General features: G+C 43.8%; 1 protein-coding gene across 4 annotated transcripts in view; it reads left to right on the top strand.

The window, feature by feature from the left end:
* Positions 1–24,824, top strand: part of LOC110486252 (disintegrin and metalloproteinase domain-containing protein 15) — a 36,886-nt gene that overhangs the window by 8,511 nt on the left and 3,551 nt on the right. Inside the window, exons 3-22 of one of the 4 annotated variants that reach the window (XR_016485697.1) lie at positions 2,381–2,457; positions 2,710–2,788; positions 2,940–3,016; positions 4,091–4,298; positions 4,458–4,523; positions 4,675–4,746; positions 6,021–6,190; positions 6,346–6,430; positions 6,555–6,703; positions 6,908–7,085; positions 7,574–7,666; positions 8,042–8,237; positions 10,281–10,389; positions 10,561–10,756; positions 10,919–10,996; positions 11,121–11,232; positions 13,473–13,632; positions 14,675–14,789; positions 20,830–21,734; positions 23,285–23,353. Coding sequence is in view for 3 of the 4 variants with exons in the window: in XM_090195417.1 (XP_090051543.1) it covers positions 2,381–2,457; positions 2,710–2,788; positions 2,940–3,016; positions 4,091–4,298; positions 4,458–4,523; positions 4,675–4,746; positions 6,021–6,190; positions 6,346–6,430; positions 6,555–6,703; positions 6,908–7,085; positions 7,574–7,666; positions 8,042–8,237; positions 10,281–10,389; positions 10,561–10,756; positions 10,919–10,996; positions 11,121–11,232; positions 13,473–13,632; positions 14,675–14,789; positions 20,830–20,895; positions 23,285–23,353 (2,355 nt within the window). In the remaining variant the exon portion in view is untranslated. The remainder of the gene's footprint in view (positions 1–2,380; positions 2,458–2,709; positions 2,789–2,939; positions 3,017–4,090; positions 4,299–4,457; positions 4,524–4,674; positions 4,747–6,020; positions 6,191–6,345; positions 6,431–6,554; positions 6,704–6,907; positions 7,086–7,573; positions 7,667–8,041; positions 8,238–10,280; positions 10,390–10,560; positions 10,757–10,918; positions 10,997–11,120; positions 11,233–13,472; positions 13,633–14,674; positions 14,790–20,829; positions 21,735–23,284; positions 23,354–24,824) is intronic. The other 3 variants (XM_090195417.1, XM_021557712.3, XM_021557720.3) reach the window with 3 other exon arrangements.

The following is a 24,824-nucleotide window of genomic DNA, read 5'->3' as shown; positions in this document are numbered from 1 at the left end:
AGCAGAGATGGAGTGGACATGGTTGTCGATAGGATAAAGAATGACAGAGGTGAGAGAGGTGAAAGTGAAATGCCAGTGAGAGTGAAACGAGAGACCAGTTGCGAGAGTGAGGTAAAGATTCAGAAGGAGGAAGAGGAGGGAGAGAAGAGGTGGTAGAGACAAGGAGAGAGATGTAAGAGAAATTGTAATGCTCAAAGAAGAGGGAAAGGGTGAGAAAGGGAGAAGTGAGGCAATGACAAACAAAGTGTGGAGAGGGTGGGTGTTTCTTGGCTGAGCTCCAGATATTTGGGTGTGATCCTCCACTAGAGCTCTGAACAGATGTAGCTCTGCTCTGCTCTGGAAGGAGCCCTGTTTCTACTCTGACCTCTCACCCCAAAACCACAATCCAAGGCAGCTTGCCAAAAGATGCAGATGTTTGAGAGAGTGTGTACATGTGCTGTATGTCTTCCTATCTCTTTCTCTCCCTATCGCTTTCTCAACCTTAATCTTTATTCTCTTTGGACGCATAACTGACATTAGTGTCGTTTGTTTTTTGCCTTGTAGTTTTTAACCAGATCTCCACCATTGTGCCCAGAGTCTTTGTAGGTTACTCATTGGACTCTTGCCCTGGCGGTATAAAAACACAGGTCCACCCAACATAACTCAGTCACACTCTCCTTACATACTGTGGTGAATGACCTCACCGAAGCCCTCTGATTATAACAAAGACTATAGAAACTAGAAATAGACCAGAGTTATATTTTCATTCAAATGTATTGGAAATCCCCCTCAATTATCATCATCTACTTCTGGGATTCTTCTTGGATTATGATATTCTTGGATGTGGAACCAGTTAAATTTTGTACATATCCAATGACTTGGTTCCAGTGTGAATAGTTATGTTATTACTAATAGCCTCTTAGAGCCTATGGTACAGGGACACAGTTGTATGTGTCATATGAACCATGATGTTGTTAAAGTATTTCTGGGACTGTGGACAGTAGAATACTTCAGAGTGAATTGGGTGTAAGTTGTTCTTGGACTTGGGTACCCGGCAATGACATTATCCAGCATGGTTTTCGCCGGTCCACAGAGGATTTAGACTCTCTGGTTACTCATAGTCACTAACCGCTACTTGGAACTGAACAGACCTCTCTGGCATACTGTCACCACCATTACCTTACTGCCTGTACTCCTAGTTCTAGTCCCATTTCCAAGCCTGATCCCCTGCCAATTCCTGTCAGTTAGCTGGAGAGGAGGAAGCAGCACTCTGCGGTGGGGAAGGAGGGAAGCGCCAACAGGAAGGGTTTCACTTACTCACTGTCTTCATAGGTGGAGCCGTTAAATGCGCTAGAAAATGACTGAATGGCAGGAAGAGAGACAGTGTTCGTTCCCGCTGGGGGGGAATGACTGTAATGAGATGGAAGCGCATGGGGAAATGGACATGAAAAGAGGGAGAGGATGTCATTTACCCACCGCCGCCTCTGCATTTGGTGAGAGAAATGTGCAGCAGGCAAATGAAGTCCATTTATAGCCTGGTCCTTAGTGCCTATGAGGGGTAACCCTGGCTGACAGTCTGATTCAGCTCATTTGGGCTCTAGTATTGTGCTTAGGTGCCAGTGCCAATCAAGGACTGGGTGCAGCACGCATTTAGAGACTGGGTCTATTTTAGAGAGCATGCAGGTGTAAGCGTTGACAGGTAGTGCTCAGGGGGGGCTGCAGCCATAGACAAAGTATAACTTTAATCGCACCATCTCATTTCATGTCCGCTGACTGGTTTGATGGGATGAGTATTGATTGGCTGAAGGGATTCAAAGTATATAGTATTATCCAATTTGAGCGTTGCGTAATAATGGAACTTTAGTGCAGAGAAAGGACAAGAGCTTCATAGCTGTCTACTACATCTGAAATGTTGTCCATCAGCCTCTAAAGGATATAGGTCATTGTGTACATAACATGCTCTTTATGAACTATGCAGGACTTCCTAAGCCTCAATCCGTTAACCTTCGCAGGGTTAATAAGAAAGACCACATGGTGATACTGGATATTACTGCTGTTTCACTAAGGAGATTGCCCCTTTGTCCCGTTTGCCACTTCAAGCTGCTCTTGGCGGCATTCGCTCATTAAGACACTCATCACGTGCTAATCATGAGTACGCCATGTTGAAACATTGAGTGATTACAACAACAACAACAGCAAACAAAGTAATTGCTGGAAAGATTTTGTTGGACGATGAGTTAATTTGGTCACACAAGGTCCTTGTTCCCCTTTAGCACAACAGTTGTTAGGGGGAAGTGTCCAACTGAATTTTTGTATTAGACTTAGTTCAATTATCCACTGACTTATGAGGATCAAAATCACAGTACACATTACCAGGTGTATGTTTCTTTTCCTTTCACAGAATGGTCACCCAGACAAGCTACAGTGTGGTCTTCAAATTGGAGGCAGCATCTATCTTTTGGACCTGGAGAAAAACCAGTAAATAAGCTCACTAACAAAAGATACTCCATTTTAAAATATCAGAAGACTAAAATATATGTAATTATAAGCTTTAGCTATCTGAATGGGGAGTTGTGATGCAGAAATGCCCCAACCTTTGCCATCGTTGAGTTAAATCCCTTAATGAAACTATGAAGTCTTATCATCAACAATAAAACGTTCGGACTTCAGACAAATCTTCAGAGGAAGTAGTCTGGATGAATGTACAGTAACCCTGTCCTCTCCCTGCAGTGATCTCCTGCCCAAGCCCCCCAATGTCTTCTACTACCTCCCTAATGGCACTGGGGTTTCTTTAGAGGAGAGCACAGTGGTAAGTAATGTGTTGTAAATGTTCTTATTTGTTATAGGTAGAATTGTTAAAGGGGTTGATATGAAAACGGCAAGTTAGTTCATATGAGCTTGGATAATAATGTCGTCCTTATATTATGTTGACTCCTCTCTCCCTGGTTGTTATCTCCTAGACTCACTGCTACTACCACGGCTCAGTGAGGGGCTTCCCACAGTCCAGGGTGGCTCTCAGTACCTGCTCTGGACTCAGGTAATAATATCAACTTGAACTCTCTGTCAAAACTACAGGATGGTATGCAGCCTGTCAAAATTAGGATCATTTCCACTCTGTCACTATCCAAAGGAATGTACATTTTCACAGGAACTTCACAAGCAAAGCAACAGCATGCAAACAATGTTCCGTGTAGATGTACCCAGTCAACATTCTTGATTTGAGAATGGTGTCCATGGAAGAGAGATCATACAAATTCATACTATGTAGTCATGCCTTTTAGGCTCTATTTCTTAATGGAAAACCTAACGGCTCAATAGGTTTCCCCCCCATTACCTTATAAGCATATCAAATCAAATCAAATGTATTTATATAGCCCTTCGTACATCCGCTGATATCTCAAAGTGCTGTACAGAAACCCGGCCTAAAACCCCAAACAGCAAGCAATGCAGGTGTAGAAGCACGGTGGCTAGGATATGCATTTCATTATCTGTTCATGCATTTAAAACCAGTAAAGTAATATAAACAGGGGTCAGCCTTATCCCACTTAATAGCTCTCCTCAGTTACTCCCTTTGTGGTGCACTATATGGTGAACCTATTATTATAAAGGGGAAGTCTTTACTAAGGGCACTTCATCTTTGCCTGCAGTACGAACAACGTCATGGTTATGTGAGCGTCATGGTTATGTGAGTGGGGCGGAATGATCGACCGTGAGGTGGCTTTAATCCAATCCAGATTAATCTGAAAAAACTCTGACCTCCTCAAGCATACTAATCACCCGATTTGAGAGAGCGCCAGTTTTAATCTGGGGTCCCTTCCGCTGACTTGGATACTTTAGGGATATCCAAATGAACTTGGCAGAAATCCAAGGAAAATCCTCCACCTTTATTTCGAGTTGGAGTTATTTAGAGCTCTTACTCACGTGGGAAGACCGTGTGGCCATATACTCGCTTTAGGGTCATGTTTATGTAGAAAGGGTCATCTGGTTGCTAGCAGAGCCTTGCACAATGTCCTCACCTGAAGTAACTGTATTTACTTTGAACTTGGACACCATTTTCTGCCCCTGTTCACTCCCTGTTGAGTGAGTCCCTGTTTATTCCCCTCTCCCTCAGGGGTGTGGTGGCTATCAACTCCACCCTGAGCTTTGAGCTGCAGCCTGAGGAAGACCATGAGGAGGGGGCAGAGGAGAGTGGAGGGGAGGAGGAGGGGATGCACCTGCTTTACTCCACCAGACCTCTGGAGAGGGGTAGTGTTGGGGGCTGTGGGGTGTCTCATACACCTGTACCCCCCATCCACATCCCACCACAAGTCCCACACAGGGTGAGAGGGGCTGGAAGCACAATCAAATGTTTATCTAGGGATTGGAACTACTAATGTTTTCGCCACTGCTGAAAATACCATACTGACTTCCCTGAATTGTCGACAACATACTGTACATTGGCCCGAATGTCTTTTGTTTACACTTTGCTTTTTTTGCAGAGTAAGAGGGACATTCTCTCAGAGACCAAGTACATAGAGCTTGTGCTTGTAGCTGATCACGAAGAGGTAATGTACGATAAGGTTAATGTACGACAATGCCCCTTAGTGTAAGCAAGGCACTGACGTAGCTGCACTCTGAAGAGACCCCAGTACATTTAGACCAATCCCATCATGTTCTGTCTCTATTGTCCTAATCAATAACGGTTATTTTTTACAGTACCTTAACTACCAGAAAATCAACAAGACTATCATCTATCGAATGCTGGATGTGGCCAACCAAGTAGACTGGGTATGTAACCTAATATTAAAGTGGTATCCCCTTCACCTCATTTAACACCTGATTTACTTAACAAAAGCCACATCTCAATAAGTGGTCCAGGTAATTCGTGACATGGCACAAGTGGGGGGGGGGGGGCTTACTTTTTCTGTCATCTACTGCTTCTCTATTGTTCCTCAAGCAAGCGGGAGGCTGACGATATCACGTATTCCCAACAGACCAGCTCCTTGAATGCCCTACTCCTTGAAGTTTGCAGGTGTCTAAAAAACATTTATTTTGCTAAAAACACATTTTTCACCCTTTAGTGTGTGTACTTTACTGTATTTATACTTGGGATATTGCTTTTCAAAAGTAAAATAAATCGCTGGAGGATGTCTATGTATTAACCATATACACCCAGTTTATTAGGTACAGCATCCCGTTCATGAAAATGGTTCGCTCCTACAGACAGTGTGTCACGTGGCTTGCTGTATATAGCATGTAGACTGGCATCAAGGCATTCAGTTACTGTTCGATTGAATGTTAAAATGGGCAAAACGAGTGACCTAAGCAACTTTGAGCGTGGTATGATTGTCGGTGCCAGGCGCGCTGGATCCAGTGTCTCAGAAACGGCTGGCCTCCTCAGCTTTTCACGCACGACAGTGTGTAAGATTTAAAGAGAATAGTGCGACAAACAAAAAAACATCCTGTCAGCGGCAGTCCTGTGGGAGAAAACAGCTCGATGAGCGGTCAAAGGAGATGGACAAGAACCGTGCAAACAGGCAGGCCACAAACAGGCAAATAATGGCTCGGGATTGCATCTCACACACAACTCGTCAGTCCTTTTTATGGATGTGCTATTACAGCAGACGACAACACCGGGTTCCACTCCTATCAGCCAAAAGCAAGAAGAAGTCTCCAGTGGGCACGCTATCACCAACACTGGACAATTGAGGAGTGGAAAAACATTGCCTGGTCCAACTTAACCCGGTTCCTGTTGTGTCATGCTGATGGCAGAGTCAGTATTTGGCGTAGGCAGCATGAATCCATGGCACCGTCCTGTCTGGTGCTAACGGTACAGGCTGGTGGCAGTGGTGTAATGGTGTGGGGAACGTTTTTCTGGCACACATTAGATCCATTGATACCAATTGAGCAATGTTTCCATTCCCCAAAGAATTCCAGCTGTTCTGGGGCCAAAGGGAGATCTGACCCGGTACTAGGTGGGTGTACCTAATATACTGGCCGATGTATATTTGTATTATATTTTCATTGGTTTGTCATGGTGGTTCTCATCTACCCCTCTCTAGTTCTACCGGCCGCTGAGTGTGCGTGTGGCTCTAACTGGTCTGGAGATCTGGAGTGACCAGGATAAGATCCGGGTTGACAAGAGTCCCTCAGACACCCTCAACCGCTTCCTGGAGTGGCGCACCAGAGAGCTGCTGCCACGCCTGCGCCACGACAATGCTCAGCTCATTATGTGAGTAGTCAAATGGACTTGGTTGAAGGTTATTGTGCCTTTCTCACACCTGTACATTATGGAAACAGATCCATCCCAAATACATGAATATACCAGTGGAAGGCCTCTTTGTGAAAATAGACTAACTATAACTGTATGTGTTTGATCTGTTCCAGGGGGGAGTCATTTGATGGAACTACAGTGGGAATGGCATCTCAGTCTTCCATGTGCTCCAAGGACCGGTCAGGAGGGGTCAATGTGGTGAGTTAGTTAGCCTCGGTTAGGTTTATCAGTGGAGTAGAGGGGCAACTGCCCCACAATGATAGTATGAGTCTGGTAGTTGACTGACGACTCTGTGTGTCTCCCTCTCCCTCTCTGTGTGCAGGATCACCTGGTCAGTGTACTGGGGGTGGCGTCCACCATTGCCCATGAGCTTGGGCACAATTTGGGCATGAATCATGACACGGCCGACCGGCGCTGCCAGTGTCAGAACGAGCCACGCCTGGGAGGCTGCATCATGGAGCCATCTACTGGGTGAGGTGCTATGGGGCTATGGTGGGCTACGTTTGACGTGCATTACAAAAGCACCAGGCCACGCAAAGTCAATGATGCAAAACAGAAAGGGTCAGTTATGTGCAGCTCAGTTGCCAAGTATTATGTTAATTTTAATGCACTTGTAAGACGCTCTGGATAAGAGCATCCACTAAATGTCTTGCTCTCTTTGCCCCTCTGACCCAGGTTCATGCCAGGCCAGCTGTTCAGCAGCTGCAGTGCCAGAGACCTGTCCCTCAGCCTGCTCCACGGTGGGGGGATGTGCCTCTTCAATGTGCCTCAGCCTGAGAAACTGCTGGGGGGGCCACGCTGTGGAAACCTCTACGTGGAGAAGGGAGAGGAGTGTGACTGCGGCCTGCTGGATGTATGTTGGACAGTAAATCATACAAGATGTATGAAAAAAATGTGCTTTTTGGTCTTAATTTAAGGTCCGGCGTAAGGTTAGCAGTGTGGTCAGGGTTAAGGTACGGTTAGGTTTAGGTAACTGAATGCCTAGGTTTAGGTTTAAAATCTGATTTTATGACTTTGTGGATGTGCCAGCTACTGACCACCCTGCAGAGCTGCCTCCAGGACAAGATTCATCACAATGAACACCAACCTGCCACCACGGATGATAATTCAATGAACAGACTTTGATTTAGGTCAGGGGTAGTCAATCAGTGGGCCCGCGGAAATATAAAAATAAATTACACATTTTATTTTGTTATTTCAATGTTTATATTACTAACGTATGATGTGGGTCCCTGGGTCGCAGTTTGCCTGGGAGGGGATCCCTGGAAAGGAAAAGGTTGAAGAGCCCTAACTTTAGGGTTTAGGATGAATTATTAAGTGTCTGTCTCTCTGGATGTCCAGGAGTGTAACGATCCTTGTTGCAACGCCACCACCTGTAAACTGGTTCCTGGGGCCCAGTGTTCCTCTGATGGCATCTGTTGTGACAACTGCAAGGTGGGCAAGCCTCTCTCCCTCTGTCTCCTTCACTGGACCCTCACTGATACACTCACACACTCAACCCCATCACTGAACACACTACTGAACACCTACATTTAAAATCAGCTCAGGTTGTTAGTATCATATTTATTATAACTATAATTACATATGTTATAACTCAGATTTTTATGTTCTCGTCTAGTACTGATCTGTATTTTGTCATGTATTTGTATGTTTTATGTGGACACCAGGAAGAGTAGCTTCTGCGTGTGCAATAGCTAATAGTGATCCTAATAAACTAAACTGATACATGATCTGTCACATGAAACTGAACAAAGGTCCAAATCATAAACTCCTTTACTGATTTACTGTCTATTTTCTCCGTCTAACCAGCTGCGTACAGGTGGATGGATGTGTCGGCAGCCCCTGGGGGAGTGTGACCTCCCAGAGCACTGCACTGGTGCCTCTCCCTACTGCCCCCCCAACGTGTTCCTGCAGAACGGCGAGCCCTGCGAGGAAGGTGCCTCCTACTGCTACAGTGGTGTCTGCGCCAGCTTCAACACACAGTGCCAGATGTTGTGGGGACCTAGTGAGTTACACTATTGGTCAAATGTTCTGTACCCGATAACCATTGTGATTGATACCACTGTGGGGAGCTAGTGGCTAGTTATTTGGACTTGTTTCACTACTTTGACCAAGTACTGTAGAACCTCGAGATCCAAACCCCAGAGTCCTGGACTGACTGGTCAGTGGAACTGGAACTTTTTAAAAGCAGCAGAGAATACATCCCTGGACAAAGGATTCCTACAGTTGAAGGCGGAAGTTTACATACACTTAGGTTGGAATCATTAAAACTCATTTTTCAACCACTCCACACATTTCTTGTTAACAAACTATAGTTTTAGCAAGTCGGTTAGGACATCTACTTTGTGCATGACACAAGTAATTATTCCAACAATTGTTTACAAACAGATGATTTCACTTATAATTCACTGTATCACAATTCCAGTGGGTCTGAAGTTTACATACACTCAGGTGACTGTGCCTTTAACCAGCTTGGAAAATCCCAGAAAATTCCATCATGGCTTTAGAATCTTCTGATATGCTAATTTACATAATTTGAGTCAATTGGAGGTGTGGATGTATTTAAAGGCCTACCTTCAAACTCAGTGCCTCTTTGCTTGACATCATGACATCTTTGCTTGAAAATCAAAAGAAATCAGCAAGACCTCAGAAAAACATTTGTAGACCTCAACAAGTCTGGTTCATCCTTGGGAGCAATTTCCAAATGCCTGAAGGTACCACGTTCATCTGTACAAACAATAGTACGCAAGTACAAACACCATGGGACCATGCAGCCGTCATCCCACTCAGGAAGGAGATGCGTTCTGTCTCCTAGAGATGAACGTACTTTGGTGCGAAAAGTGCAAATCAATCGTGGAACAACAGAAAAGGACCTTGTGAAGATGCTGGAGGACACAGGTACAAAAGTATCTGTATCCACAGTAAAACGAGTCCTATATCGACATAACCTGAAAGGCCGCTCAGCAAAGAAGATGTCACTGCTCCAAAACTGCCATAAAATAGCCAGACTACGGTTTGCAACTGAGGGCAAAGATCGTACTTTTGGGGGAAATGTCCTCTGGTCTGATGAAAGAAAAATATAACTGTTTGGCAATAATGGCCATCGTTATGTTTGGATGAAAAAGTGGGAGGCTTGCAAACCGAAGAACACCATCCCAACCGTGAAGCACGGAGGTGGCAGCATCATGTTGTGGGGGTGCTTTGCTGCAGGAGGGACTGGTGCACTTCATAAAATAGATGGCATCATGAAGGAGGAAAATTATGTGGATATATTGAAGCAACATCTCAAGACATCAGTCAGGAAGTTAATGCTTGGTTACAAATGGGTCTTCCAAATGGACAATGACCCTAAGCATATACTTCCAAAGTTGTGGCAAAATGGCTAAAGGACAACAAAGTCAAGGTATTGGAGTGGCCATCACAAAGCCCTGACCTCAATCCTATAGAAAATTTGGGGGCAGAACTGAAAAAGCATGTGTGAGCAAGGAGGCCTACAAACCTGACTCAGTTACACCAGCTCTGTCAGGAGGAATGGGCCAAAATGCACCCAACTTATTGCGGGAAGCATGTGGAAGGCTACCCGAAAACATTTGACCCAAGTTCAACAATTTCAAGGCAATGCTACCAAATACTAATTGAGTGCATGTAAACTTCTGACTCACTGGGAATGTGATGAAAGAAATAAAAGCTGAAATAAATAATTCTCTCTACTTTTATTCTGACATTTCACATTCTTAAAATAAAGTGGTGATCCTAACTTACCTAAGACAGGGAATTTCTACTAGGATTAAATGTCAGGAATTGTGAAAAACAGAGTTTAAGTGTATTTGGCTGAGGTGTATGTAAACTTCCAACTTCAACTGTATATATAATGTCACTACTAGTGATTGAAGAAACTGTTTTGGCGAGTTATGACATATTATGACATATGTGGCAGAGTTGGAGAATTGAGATTGGCTCATAAACTCAGGAGGCAGTGTTGTTCAGACACTTTTACTGTATGATCTTTGAGACAATTATGATTGTTTAAACTTCCTTTTATTTTCAGATTCCACAAGGGCTCCGTCTGTCTGCTTTTCCTCCGTCAACAAACAGGGCAACAAATACGGCAACTGTGGCCAGATGCCAAACGGAACCTACATCCCCTGCCCTAGCAAGTAGGTTCCATGTTCATTAGGGCACATCGTAGCAAATTGTTTTGCAACAGACAACAAAATTAGCATATTTTATTGGACAAGTTAATGTAGTCCTGCCTTGTTTCAGTTCTTATTCTTCAATTTGGTGCCTAATGAACACTTATATATGTCTGACTGTGTCTGACTTTTCAGAGATGTGCATTGTGGGAGGCTCCAGTGCCAGGGAGGCAATGACCGTCCGTTGCTAGGCACCAGCGCTGAGATCCTGACCACCAAAGTAAAATTTAACTACAGCGACTTTGTCTGCCGGGGAACCTACTTCCACCTTGGCGACGACGTCTCCGACCCTGCCATGGTGGCACAGGGCACTGCATGTGGTCTTGGCAAGGTGGGCATTTCCTCAACTATAGAAATACAATGCAAAATACTTCTGTTTTTGTGGAATGGGTCATTTGACCTTTTGGAATATGAGAGGTTTTCTGTGTTGTTATCTGAGTTTACGTAAATATCTAAAATGATGATTGGTTTTACTGACCATGTTGTGGTTCAGGCTTGTTGGAACCAGCGGTGTCAGGATGTGTCTTTGTTCGGCGTCGACGATTGTCAGAGCAAATGCAACGGACACGGGGTGAGCAAACCAGCTGCCTGTCTCCCCTTATAGGAGTTATATTGTATCGCTCACAATGGACTGGCTCATACTGTTGATGTTAAATTAATAATATGGCTCAATATCCTCTCTCTGACATTGCCAGGTGTGCAACAGCAATAAGAACTGCCACTGTGACGTGGGTTGGGCTCCTCCAGACTGTAGGTCCACGGGCCATGGAGGCAGTGTGGACAGTGGCCCTGCAAGAGCACCTAGAGGTACCTCACCATTCCTCTGTTAATGCACAAATTGACTGCACTCATAGATATACACTCAAATCAAATGTATTTATAAAGCCCTTCTTACATCAAGTGCTGTACAGAAACCCAGCCTAAAACACCAAACAGCAAGCAATGCAGGTGTAGAAGCATGGTGGCTAGCAAAAACTCCCTAGAAAGGCCAGAACCTAGGAAGAAACCTAGAGAGGAACCAGGCTATGAGGGGTGGCCAGTCCTCTTCTGGCTGTGCCGGGTGGAGATTATAACAGAACATGGCCAAGATGTTAAAATGTTCATAGATGACCAGCAGGGTCAAATAATAATAATCATAGTGGTTGTCGAGGGTGCAACAGGTCAGCACCTCAGGAGTAAATGTCAGTTGGCTTTTCATAGCCGATCATTGAGAGTATCTCTACCGCTCCTGCTGTCTCTAGAGAATTGAAAACAGCAGGTCTGGGACAGGTAGCACGTCCGGTGAACAGGTCAATGTTCCATAGCTGCAGGCGGAACAGTTGAAACTGGAGCAGCAGCACGGCGAGGTGGACTGGGGACAGCAAGGAGTCATCAGGCCAGGTAGTCCTGAGGCATGGTCCTAGGGCTCAGGTCCTCTGTGTGTGTGTGTGTGTGTGTGTGTGTGTGTGTGTGTGTGTGTGTGTGTGTGTGTGTGTGTGTGTGTGTGAGTGAGAGAGCATACTTAAATTCACACAGGACACTGGATAAGACAGGAGAAATACTCCAGATAAGACTGATCCTAGCTCCCCGAGACAAACTACTGCAGCATAAGTACTGGAGGCTGAGACGGGAGGGGTTGGGAGACACTGTGGCCCCATCCAACGATACCCCCGGACAGGGCCAAACAGACAGGATATAACCCCACCCACTTTGCCAAAGCACAGCCCCCACACCACTAGAGGGATATCTTCAACCACCAACTTACCTTCCTGAGACAAGGCCAAGTGTAGCCCACAAAGATCTCAGCCACGGCACAACCCAAGGGGGGCGCCAACCCAGACAGGAAGATCAAGTCAGTGACTCAACCCACTCAAGTGACGCACCCCTCCTAGGGACGGCATGGAAGAGCACCAGTAAGCCAGTGACTCAGCCCCTGTATTAGGGTTAGAGGCAGAGAATCCCAGTGGAGGGAACCGGCTAGGGCGGTTCGTTGCTCCAGTGCCTTTCTGTTCACCTTCACACTCCTGGGCCAGACTACACTCAATCATAGGACCTACTGAAGAGATGAGTCTTTAATAAAGACTTAAAGGTTGAGACCAAGTCTGCGTCTCTCACATGGGTAGGCAGACCATTCCCTAAAAATGGAGCCCTATAGGAGAAAGCCCTGCCTCCAGCTGTTTGCTTAGAAATTCTAGGGACAGTTAGGAGACCTGCGTCCTGTGACCGTAGCGTACGTGTAGGTATGTACGGCAGGACCAAATTTGGAAAGATAGGTAGGAGCAAGCTCTTGCAATGCTTTGTAGGTTAGCAGTAAAACATTGAAATCAGCCTTTGCCTTAACAGGAAGCCAGTGTAGAGAGGCTAGCACTGGAGTAATATGAACCAATCTTTTGGTTCTAGTCAAGATTCTAGCAGCCGTGTTTAGCACTAACTGAAGTTTATTTAGTGCTTTATCCGGGTAGCCAGAAAGTAGAGCATTGCAGTAGTCTAACCTAGAAGTGACAAAAACATGGATACATTTTTCTGCATCATTTTTGGTCAGAAAGTTTCTGATTTTTGCAATGTTACGTAGATGGGAAAAAAGCTGTCCTTGAAACAGTCTTGATATGTTCGTCAATAGAGAGATCAGGGTCCAGAGTAACGCCGAGGTCCTTCACAGTATTATTTGAGACGACCGTACACCCATCAAGATTAATTGTCAGGTTCAACAGAATATGTCTTTGTTTCTTGGGACCTAGAACAAGCATCTCTGTTTTGTCCGAGTTTAAAAGTAGAACATTTGCAACCATCCACTTCCTTATGTCTGAAACACAGACTTCCATTGAGGGCAATTTTGGGGCTTCACCATGTTTCATCGAAATGTACAGCTGTGTGTCATCCGCATAGCAGTGAATGTTAACATTGTTTCCGAATGACATCACCAAGAGGTAAAATATATAGTGAAATCCTGGAAATTGGAACACCGTATCAATAAAACTAGGATTAAATAAGTAACCTGCACCCAGCTTTAATTCTATATTCTATGTCTGCCATGATAACCAAGACCACAATATTTTCTGTATCTCCAGGATCCGACCCGGCACGTGTGGCCTTGCTGGTCATCTTCCTCTTCGTCCTGCCAGTGGTTCTCCTCTTCCTCGCCCTGCGTTTCCCCCGGTGTCACCGCAACCTGCCCTGTCTGGGCACTACCAGCCTCTTCCACAAGGGCACCGGACGCCAACAGAGCCGGTGAGAGCCCTAACCCAGGGGACACCAGCTGTGTTCACATATTAGTTACAGTGTTTATATAGTATGTATATGCTTGCGCAGTGCAGAAACCCGCTATCAGTATGGACAGAATTACGGTCATAGTGTTTTTTTAATAGTTATAATGGAATGAAAGGGGCTATATCCAGCTAGAGTATGTGCAAGTTTGAATTGGACATGCACAAGGTTTATCTTGCACTTTATCACTCAATGAAGGTCAGAGTTAACTGTGTTTTTCCCTACCCATGATTCAATGGGGTCAGTGTGGCCCATAGTGAGAAGTGGGGCTTGGTGTTTGCTGCAGAACAGGCTAAAAGGTACTAAATGTTAAGGGTAGAATAAAGCCATGGAATTAGTTCTGGGCTGTGTCTTTATGACAAATTGTTACTGAAGTGCAACGTTAATACTTAATACTTATATAACACCCAAGAGTCTCTCTAGTTTGCAAAAATATCTGAACTTTGGTCCATATTAAAATAACTCACTGTAATCTAAAGAGAGTGACTAAATTTGATTGATCAGTTTTAGTTCAACAGGTGTTTTTTGACTAAACAGCTCCGATACTAGCGATGCACTTTAAGTAGGATATAACGACAAACTAAATGCTACGAAGGCTTTGGGAAACTCACCCCAGTTCCCCATTTCTTCAATGTTTTATATAAGACTCCTTTAGAGCCGGTTTCGAGGATAGTGATGGTGACCATTCTTGAGTCTCAGTTCTATAAGCTTATTTTGAGCGTTACTTCTGTCAACCTCATTTTTACTAATACTGTAACACTGCAATGACCTCTGACTCTTCAGAACCAGAACTGATTATTCCCCTAGGTTGTAAAATCATGTATACCAGTGTATTGTAACCAAACACCCATTCTTTGAGGGCTAGACCAGTGTTCTAGAGAAACATCATTATCTCTTATGACAGTTCTCAGCTTACTATTTGTAACGCTTCAGCACCCCCATTATTGAAATTGTGGTATGAACTTTAAGGTAATGTGTTAATGTGTGAGTGTGTGCTGTCTCCCAGGACTCCGGCCACAGAGCGAGTGGATGCTCGTAACGGGGAGCAGGTCCAACCACTGAGGTACCACTGGAGCCGCCAGAGTGACATCCAAATGACCCCGTCTCCGCCTTCTAACAAGGTACCAAGATGACCCAGCCTTGCCTTCCCTGGCAGTCACTCAAATAGTTTTTCCACCTACACTGTTCCTATGTGCCCCTTGTTACAGGTACATGGAATCGATAACACTGACTTTGTTGTAATAATATTAGTCATTTAGCAGATGTCAATCTCTGTGTTGACCCACATGAAAAAAATACTACCGTTTACTATAGTACTTACTGTAGAATTCTGTAGTAAACTGTAGGATAGGGATTAACATGGGTAACCGAGATCCCTTAACAGACCCAGGAACACACGTTTCCCGAAAATATTTAATGACAAGACCCGAAAAATTACAAAAATGTTCCCCAATGACGGCACAAATGCAATTCCACAAAATACACAACATGTGCAGCAAAATATTTAATAGCACATTATCCAAACAGGTTGTCGCATGGTAGCCTTTAGTCTAACGTATTTACTTCACACAAAGTTGCCATAAATTCAAAGTAAACGCATAATTGCCACTACTGAACTGCACACATGACCCGAATGCAGTTAATGAACCCTACAGGAAACTCCTACAGTACAGCCTATAAAAGAACGTGTGCCTCTTTGAGCTGTCATTGTGACTCTTCAGACATTCACACATTAGATAGGCCTACGCACGATTTAGTACATAGTCATCTCTGTCACAGACATGAAGTCTGTGGGTAGGCATGAGGGAAAATGATATCTTCTCCTGTACGAATGCCTAGCCTATTTTCTTATCCAAAATCCTGACTCCTGTCGTGCATGAAAATTCCTAACTTTATTCTGGAATCCATAGGTTGCATTATCAAAGCACGTCTCTGGCCTATGCATGTCGAACTACCGCTATCACATTTCCCCTGCTTCTGTGCTCTGTCTCAGACTTTCCGCCCATGGGATCTTCAGTAGAGAATGTGTGCTCAACTAACAATATGGGAGTAGATATGGATATTTTGAAAACGGGTGTTCTTTGTTAAGATACTTTGATATTTAAACTATTTCCACTCGTCATCTCCCTATTATTCATGAGCTGATCTGCTATCGGTATAATCATCAACTCGATTTTTGCCAAATATAGGAGATATTCTATCATTCGTTGAAGGTTATCTAGTAGCAAGATTAGCCACTTTAGTCATTTGACTTTTGTTTGACTGCCATTTGCCGTTTGTTTGATTATACATCTCAATGCTTTGGGTGCGCTCTGTGCGACCTGAAATTAGCTGAATTAATTGAGGAACATAAGGCTCAGAATTTATGAATGGCCTATTTCGCAATTCACAACAATGTCATTGGCGATCAAAGATCAAAGACAAACTCTATAATTAGGGGGGCAGTAGGGAGAGGTACCGGTGCGGTGCAGGTATTGAAACTTGTCTTGAAAATATTCATCCATACTGCTGAATACTATACTCTACACACTACTATTCCCCTCGATCGTGTAGTGCTTACTATAGAAATCTGTAGTGTACTGTAGAATACTATACTACACACTGTAGTATACCTTAATCATGTGTAGTAGATCCTATAGAATTTCTACCTACTGGTTATGGAAATGTTTTAGTAGGAGAAAAGAGAAAGCAGCCAATTCTATGTCAAAGATAATAGTATTTTAGGCTTGGGTAGTGTACTGTATACTGGGGTATTTGGAAATAGCCACGGGATGCTTTTTCAATACTGTCAATATCAATGAAACTATTTCATAGTTCATTTAAATACTTTGAATATTTGTAGCTACTTTTTAAGTAAAGTACCTGCAGTCAACTTGTGCAATACGTTAGGAGATAAAGAAGATTGCGTTCTTCATTTCACCTGTCACGTTATTTTTAACGGTAGTCGGTAGTCCCTAATCACATGGTGTTTGTCTACAAGCACACAACGACTAGAGACCGGAGCCTTGTGAGTCACACTCACTGTTGCGCAGCACACGCCAGGTGATCTAGTTACAGTATGGAATTCATCACTAAATGTTTGACAGCTAGATATCTTCTAACTTAAGTTAACTGTCTAAAATGTGCTCAATACTCTGTAGTTGTGCATTTGGTTTGCTAATTTAGTAGCCAGCAGACCTGTGTAGATTAAAATGTACCTCAATCCAGGGAGGAGAAATGTGAGGTACTCTGAATTGTCCCATCTTCACGGTGTAACAGTTGGGATAATGGGACCATTCAGAGTACAAACCATTTCTCATCCCTGGATTGAGGTACGTTTTCTGAGCCATATCTTGCACTGACTCCGTGCTGTCTTAATATACACAGGAATGCTGTCTGAACTAGTGCAGCTGTAAGTCAGCAGGTAGAATTTTCTGGCTAGTTATCGAGCTTAGTGGTCAGCTTCTTGTAAAATCAGCATTGGTAACCTTTGGATTACAGAGGCTGAATGGGGTTTGAAAATAGCACCCCTTGTGTTCAGTGCCACTATTACAGAATATCCCGGGATGGCACAAGGTCGGTATGACAATCTGGATACCGCCAAAGCCTTTAGTATACACTATAATCTTTTAACTATAGCAATACTACTGCATTTATACTATAGTCAATTAGTATAAAAACACTACAGTAAATACTATAGTATATAATTATAGTAATACTTCAGCATTTACAATGCCTTTGGAAAGTATTCAGACCTCTTTTTACTTTTTCCACATTTTGTTACGTTACAGCCTTATTCTAAAATTGATTTGTTTTTAAATTCCTCATCAATCTACACACAATATCCCATAAAGACATGTTTGCTCATTTATAAAATAAACTGAAATATCATATTTACATAAGTATTCAGACCCTTTACTCAGTACTTTGTTGAAGCACATTTGGTAGCGATTACAGCCTTGAGTCTTCTTGGGTATGACGCTACAAGCTTGGCACACCTTTAATTGGGGAGTTTCTCCCATTCCTCTCTGCAGATCCTCACAACAAGCTCTGTCAGATTGTCAGGTTGTGCACAGCTATTTTCAGGTCCCTCCAGAGATGTTTGATCGGGTTCAAGTCCGAGCTCTGGCTGGCCCACTCAAGGAAATTCAGAGACTAGTCCTGAAGCCACTCCTATATTGTCTTGGATGTGTGCTTAGGGTCATTGTCCTGTTGGAAGGTGATCCTTCGCCCCAGTCTGAGGTCCTGAGCGCTCTGTAACAGGTTTTCATCAATGATCTCTGTACTTCGCTCCATTCATCTTAGCCTCGATTCTGACTTGTCTCTCAGTCCCTGCCGCTAAAAAGCATTTCCACAGCATGATGCTGCCACCACCATGCTACACCATAGGGATGGTGCCAGGTTTCTTCCAGACGTGACGCTTGGCATTCAGGCCAAAGAGTTACATCTTGGTTTCATCAGACCAGAGAATCTTGTTTCTCATGGTCTGAGAGTCTTTAGGTGCTTTTTGGCAAACTCCAAGCGGGCTGTCATGTGCCCTTTTCTGCTAAGTGGCTTCCGTCTGGCCACTCTACCATAAAGGCCTGATTGGTGGAGGGCTGCAGAGATGGTTGTCCTTCTGGAAGGTTCTCCCATCTCCACAGAGGAACTCTAGAGCTCTGTCAGAGTGACCATCAGGTTTTTGGTTACCTCCCTGACCAAGGCCCTCCTCCCCCGATTGCTCAGTTTGGCCGGGCGGCCAGCTCTAGGAAGAGTTTTGGTGGTTCTAAACTTCTTCCATTTAAGAATGATGGAGGCCACTGTGTTCTTGGGGACCTTCAATGCTGCAGAATTGTTTTGGTACCCTTCCCCAGATCTGTGCCTCAACACAGTCCTGTCTCGGAGCTCTACGGACAATTCCTTCGACCTGATGGCTTGGTTTTTGCTCTGACATGCACGGTCAACTGTGGGTCCATTCAATTTAATATACCACAGGTGGACTACAATCAAGTTGTAGAAACATCTCAAGGATGTTCAATGGAAACAGGATGCACCTGAGCTCAATTGAGTCTCATGGCAACAGGTCTGAATACTTATGTAAATTAGGTATTTCTGTTTTTTGATTGAATAAATGTGCTAATATTTCAAAAAAAATGTTTTTGCTTTGTCCTTATGGAGTATTGTGTGTAGATTGCTGAGGATTTTTTTAAAATACATTTTAGAATAAGGCTGTAATGTAACAAAATGTGGAAAAAGTCAATGGGTCTGAATACTTTCCGAAGGCACTGTATACTATAGTATTTTTTTTTAAATGTGGAGAGCTATTCCTGAATGTTAAAATGTTATAGACAGGTCTATCTTGTTCAAGACTGATGTTTTTGAATTTGTAGAGGAGGACGAGGCTACGTGTGTAGTGGGCATTTCTATGAGTTGTAAGATTGGCCTGAATAAGGGGAGCATAAAGAAAATACAAAAAGCATCTAACATATTAACAAGGTCTACAGTAACTACACCGAACAAAAATATAAACGCAACATGCAACAATTTCAAAGATTTTACTGAGTTACAGTTCATAAAAAAACATATGGAAATCAGTACATTCAAATACATTCATTAGGCCCTAATCTATGGATTTCATATGATGGTCACAGATACCTTAAAAAAAAGGTAGGGGCGTGGATCAGAAAATCAGTCAGTATCTGGTGTAACCACCATTTGCCCCATGCTGAGCTTCACATCTCCTTCACATAGAGTTGATCAGGCTGTTGATTGTGGCCTGTTGTTCCACTCCTCTTCAATGGCCGTGCGATGTTGCTGGATATTGGCTGGAACACACTGTCATACACGTCGATCCAGAGCAACCCAAACATGCTCAATGGGTGACATGTCTGTTGAGTATGCAGGCCATGGAAGAACTGGGACATTTTCAGCTTCCAGGAATTGTGTACAGATCCTTGCGACATGGGGCCGTGCATTATTATGCTGAAACATGAGGTGATGGCGGCGGATGAATGGCATGACAATGGGCCTTAAGATCTCGTCACGGTATCTCTGTGCATTCAAATAGCCATTGGTAAAATGCAATGCGTTCGTTTTCCGTAGCTTATGCCTGCCCATACCATAACCCCACCGCCACCATGGGGCACTCTATTCACAGTGTTGACGTCAGTAAACTGCTCGCCCATGCGACGCCATACATGCTGTCTGTCATCTGCCTAGTACAGTTGAAACCTGTGATTCATCTGTGAAGAGCACACTTCTCCTGCGTGCCAGTGGTCATCAAAGGTGAGCATTTGTCTACTGAAGTCAGTTACGACGCAAAACTACTGTGAACTTCCCTGATACAGTTTCTGACAGTTTGTGCAGAAATTCTTCAGTTGTGCAAACCCACAGTTTCCTCAGCTGTCGGGGTGGCTGGTCTCAGACAATCCCGCAGATGTTGAAGCCGGATGTGGAGATCATGTGCTGGCGTGGTTACACGTGGTCTGCGGTTGTGAGACATTAAAATTGAATTCTCTGGCAACAGCTCTGGTGGACATTCCTGCAGTCAGCATGTAAATTGTATGCTCCCTCAACTTGGGGCGGCAGGGTAGCTTAGTGGTTAGAGTGTTGGACTAGTAACCGGAAGGTTGCAAACCTCCGAGCTGACAAGGTACTAATCTGTCGTTCTGCCCCTGAACAGGTAGTTAACCCACTGTTCCTAGGCCGTCATTGAAAATAAGAATTTGTTCTTAACTGACTTGCCTAGTTAAATAAAGATAAAATAAAATAAATAAACTTGTGACAAAACTGCACATTTTAGAGGGGCCTTTTATTGTCCGCAGAACTAGGTGCACCTGTGTAATGATAATGCTGTTTAATCAGCTTCTTGATATGCCACACTTTTCAGGTGGATGATTTATTTGAGCAAGGGAGAAATGCTCACTAACAGGGATGTTAACAAATTTGTACAGAACATTTTAGAGAAACAAGCTTTTTGTGTGTGTTGAACATTTCTGGGATCTTTTATTTCGGCTCATGAAACATGAGATCAACACCTTACGTGTTTCGTTGATATTTTTGTTCAGTGTATGTTCTCAAGTGACCAATTCATATTTTCTCAATCTGTGAGTTGAATATGTAATGCTTAATTCTAATAACTAACTTGCCCTCCAACGCATGTTTCCATTGGCTGTCAGAACCCTTTGACTCCTGTTTTCTCAGATTCAGGACAGACCTGCTCCACCTACTAAGCCACTCCCTCCTGACCCTGTCTTAAAACAAGCCCAGGTAACCTGGCCTAGGCCTGTGAGGTGATGGGTAGCTTGAAAAATGCTTGTGTGTGCAATGCAATGAGATGAGATCACTACATAAATAATAATTAGTAATCTATAAGAATCCTCATGTTTTCTAGAACTAACATTCTGTGTCTTTTTATGTATGCGTAGTTGCAGTATTATAGCGAAGTCCTGTTTTGTTCCTCTACTTTTTCCATATCCATCATTAGATAAGAAAGAAACGGCCTGCCCCCCCGACCCCAGCCCCCTTAACAACTAGGTACAGTCAAAGGTTGCCATTTAATGAGGAGGTCTTCATCCATATGTAGCCATAGCAGTAGCCGTAGCAGTAGCCGTAGCCGTAGCAGCACCACCAACACAGTTGATTCTCAAGCAATCACCCTTTTTCTATCTATGTTTAGAGGGCCATGCCATCACAATGTTTCTTTAAAATGATTCTATGAAGGGGACTCCTGAGTGGCGCAGCGGTCTAAGGCACTGCTTCGCAGTGCTTGAGGCATCACTACAGACCCGGGTTTGACCCCAGGCTGTGTCGCAGCCGGCCGCGTTGTTAGGGGAGGGTTTGGCCGACCGGGATGTCCTTGTCCCATCATGCTCTAGCGACTCCTTGTGGCACGCTGACTTTGGTCGCCAGTTGTACTGTGTTTCCTCCGACACAGTGGTGCGGCTGGCTTCTGGGTTAAGCGAGCAGTGTGTCAAGAAGCAGTGCGACTCGTCAGGGTCGTGTTTCGGAGGACGCATGGCTCTCAACCTTCTCCTCTCCCGAGTCCGTATGGGAGTTGCAGCGATGGGACAAGACTCTAACTACCAATTGGATATCACGAAATTGGGGTAAAAATATTTTTAAAATGTATTTAAAAAAAAAATGTCAGTCAGTCTGAATGGAAACCTGCATGTACAGGGTGACTTAAATTATGTTGAAAACTAACCACAGCATTACTTTGATTACTTAGCATTACTTACTGGCATGGGGGGGGAGCATGTTCTTCCTTTTAGTGCCAAGAGTAGCCACAGCGTCTAATGCTTAACAAAGGTTTAATTTGGACAAGATTAACTCTCCTGTTTAGACATGTAAATCTGTTACTTAGCGAAAGAACCCTCCACATGAGCGAACTCTCTATCCCCAGCTTAGATCTGGAAGAGTAGCCTATGTGCTGAGACAATGATTGAACTAGTTGACCGTGGCTCCACACACCAGAGTTGTTTTATCTCTTTATTTCCAATCACTTTTGTAAATTGTAATACTTGACTTGAATATTATGTGATGATGCCTACAAAACACTTGGCATTATTACATAACATTCAAATATACAGGTACATAGTTAATTAGCTGATGCCCTGGAATCAATGTACACTGAGTGTACAAAACATTAGGAACAAATTCCAAATTTTTAGTTGCAACCCTTTTTGCCCTCAGAACAACCTTGAATCGTCAAGGCAGGGACTCTCCAAGGTGTCAAGCATTCCACAGGGATGCTGACCCATGTTGACTCCAATGCTTCCAATAGTTGTGTCAAGTTAGCTTGATGTCCTTCGGGTGGTGGACCATTCTTGATACTCTCGGGAAACTGTTGAGCGTGAAAAACCCAGCAGTGTTGCAGTTCTCGAGCCACTCAAACCGGTGCGCCTGGCACCTACTACTATACCCGGTTCAAAGGCACTTACATCTTTTGTCTTTCCCATTCACCCTCAGAATGGCACACATACACAGTTAATTTTTCAATTGTCTCAATGCTTAAAAATCCTTCTTTAACCTGTTGCCTCCCCTTCAATTACTGTACACTGATTGAAGTGGAATTAATAGGTGACATCAATAAGGGATCATAGTTTTCACCTGGTCAGTCTGTCGTGGAAAGAGCATGTGTTCCTAATGTTTGTACACACAGTGTATATTCCATACCACTGTTCCTCAAAAAGTATCTTATGGTCTTTGGTCAAATTGCTGATTTCTTTCTCATCTGTATGGCTTTGAGGAGCACTGGTGTCAATCATCTTTCCCTCTTATCATCTACTTCCATGATTGGAATCTGTCTTGTCAATAGTAGCGTAATGGATTCTATTCCATTACTTTAGAGTGCATTTGTTACCTGCATGGAGCTAAGCATGATGGCGAATAAATAAAGGTAGCTGTCTCGTCTCTGTGGTTTGCTAATATAAATGATTTGTCTTTGTCTCATTGCATGGGAATTGGTCTGAAGTTTGTTTTCATCGTACGTACAAATAGTGAACATTTTTGAGTATTGTGACACTACTCTGAGTCTCATTCAGTATTCTGTTAGAATACCCGAATAGTCCCTTTCCTCTGGTTGGTCTCTTCCACCCCTCACTCTCATTCTCTCCATCTATTCCTCCTGTTCTTCTGTTTCCGTCCGTTATTCTAGCCATCGTTGAGTCGGCCGACTCCTCCCACCAGGCCTCTACCCCCTGACCCTGTGCTAACAGGCAGCCAGGTACCAGAGTAGCATGTAGACATGGCTGCATGTGGGTATTGGGTCTGATTGGTTGATTTATGTGACGAGTGTGGTTGGTTGGTTAATTGATTGTGGAGGGATTTAATGGTTGATTGGTGGGATTGTGTGGTTAATTGATGTGTATGTAGTTGATTGGTTGATTCAATGGATTGAATGATTTGAGACAATTAATCTTAAATCAGACTAATCAAGCTTTAGTTCAGATTTGTATTGTATTGCTGAATTTACAGTTATGTACAAATGCAGATCAAAGTACTTCATATTCACTTACTTGGAAGTGGCTCTAAAAGGGGATTACAAAAGAATGCACAGCTAATCTATGGCTGTAGGTAATGTTGGTAACTAATTGAAAATAAAAAAATGATTTAAGGTGAAATTAGCATTTTAAAGTTAAAGTACAAACTGCAATGTATTAATTTGTGATACTGCATTTGCATATTAAACCATGCTTAATATATTGGTGTAGTGTAAATACACACGCCGGCCAGTTTATTAGGTACAGCACCCCGTTCACGAAAATGGATCACTCCTACAGACAGTGAGTCATGTGGCCGTGTCATCGAGACATTAAGTGACTGTTTGATTGAAGGTTAGAATGGACAAAAGAAGTGGCACAAGCAACTTTAAGCGTGGTATGATTGTCAATGCCAGGCGCACCGAGTATCTCAGAAACGGACGCCTTCCTGGGCTTTTCACACACGACAGTGTCTAAGGTTTACCGAGAATAGTGCTACAAACAAAAAACATCCAATCAGTGGCAGTCTTGTGGGCGAAAAAGCAAGCTGATGAGAGAGGTCGAAAGAGAGTGGCAAGAATCGTGCAAGCTAACAGGCGGGCCACAAACAGACAAATGGCCCAATACAACAGTGGTGTGCAGAATAGCATCTCGGAATGCACAACTCGTCGGTCCTTGTCACGGATGGGCTATTGCAGCAGACGACCACACCTTGTTCCACTCCTATCAGCTAAAAATAACAAGAAGCGTCTCCAGTGGGCACGTGATCATCAACACTGGACAATTTAGGAGTGGAAAAACATTGCCTGGAGTGGCCTGCGCAGTCCCCAGACCTCAACCCAATAGAGCATCTTTGGGATGAGATGGAACGGGCTGTTTACAGCATGGATGTACCGCCGTCCAATCTGCAGCAACTGCGTGATGCCATCGAGTCAGCATGGACCAACATCCCTGTGGAACGTTTGACACCTTGTAGAATGCCCCAAATAATTCAGGCTGTTCTGGAGGCAAAGGGGGGTGTCCGACCCCGTACTAGATGGGTGTACCTAATAAACTGGCCGGTGAGTGTAGTTTGCATCATCCACGTACAAGCAGGCAACCTTCAACACGTCAATAATAGCAAGTCGCATAAATTATTTCTAGTACTATTAGCAGAACAGTTAACTAAACCAAAAGTTGATGAATTAAATCTACGTTTGGTCTAGAGCCCATCCC

The sequence above is a fragment of the Oncorhynchus mykiss genome, chromosome 2, assembly GCF_057628025.1.
Source record: "Oncorhynchus mykiss isolate SJ-2025 chromosome 2, ASM5762802v1, whole genome shotgun sequence".
NCBI lineage: Eukaryota > Metazoa > Chordata > Actinopteri > Salmoniformes > Salmonidae > Oncorhynchus > Oncorhynchus mykiss.
Note: the sequence above shows the minus strand (reverse complement) of the source record. Positions and strands in the feature narration are given on the sequence as shown.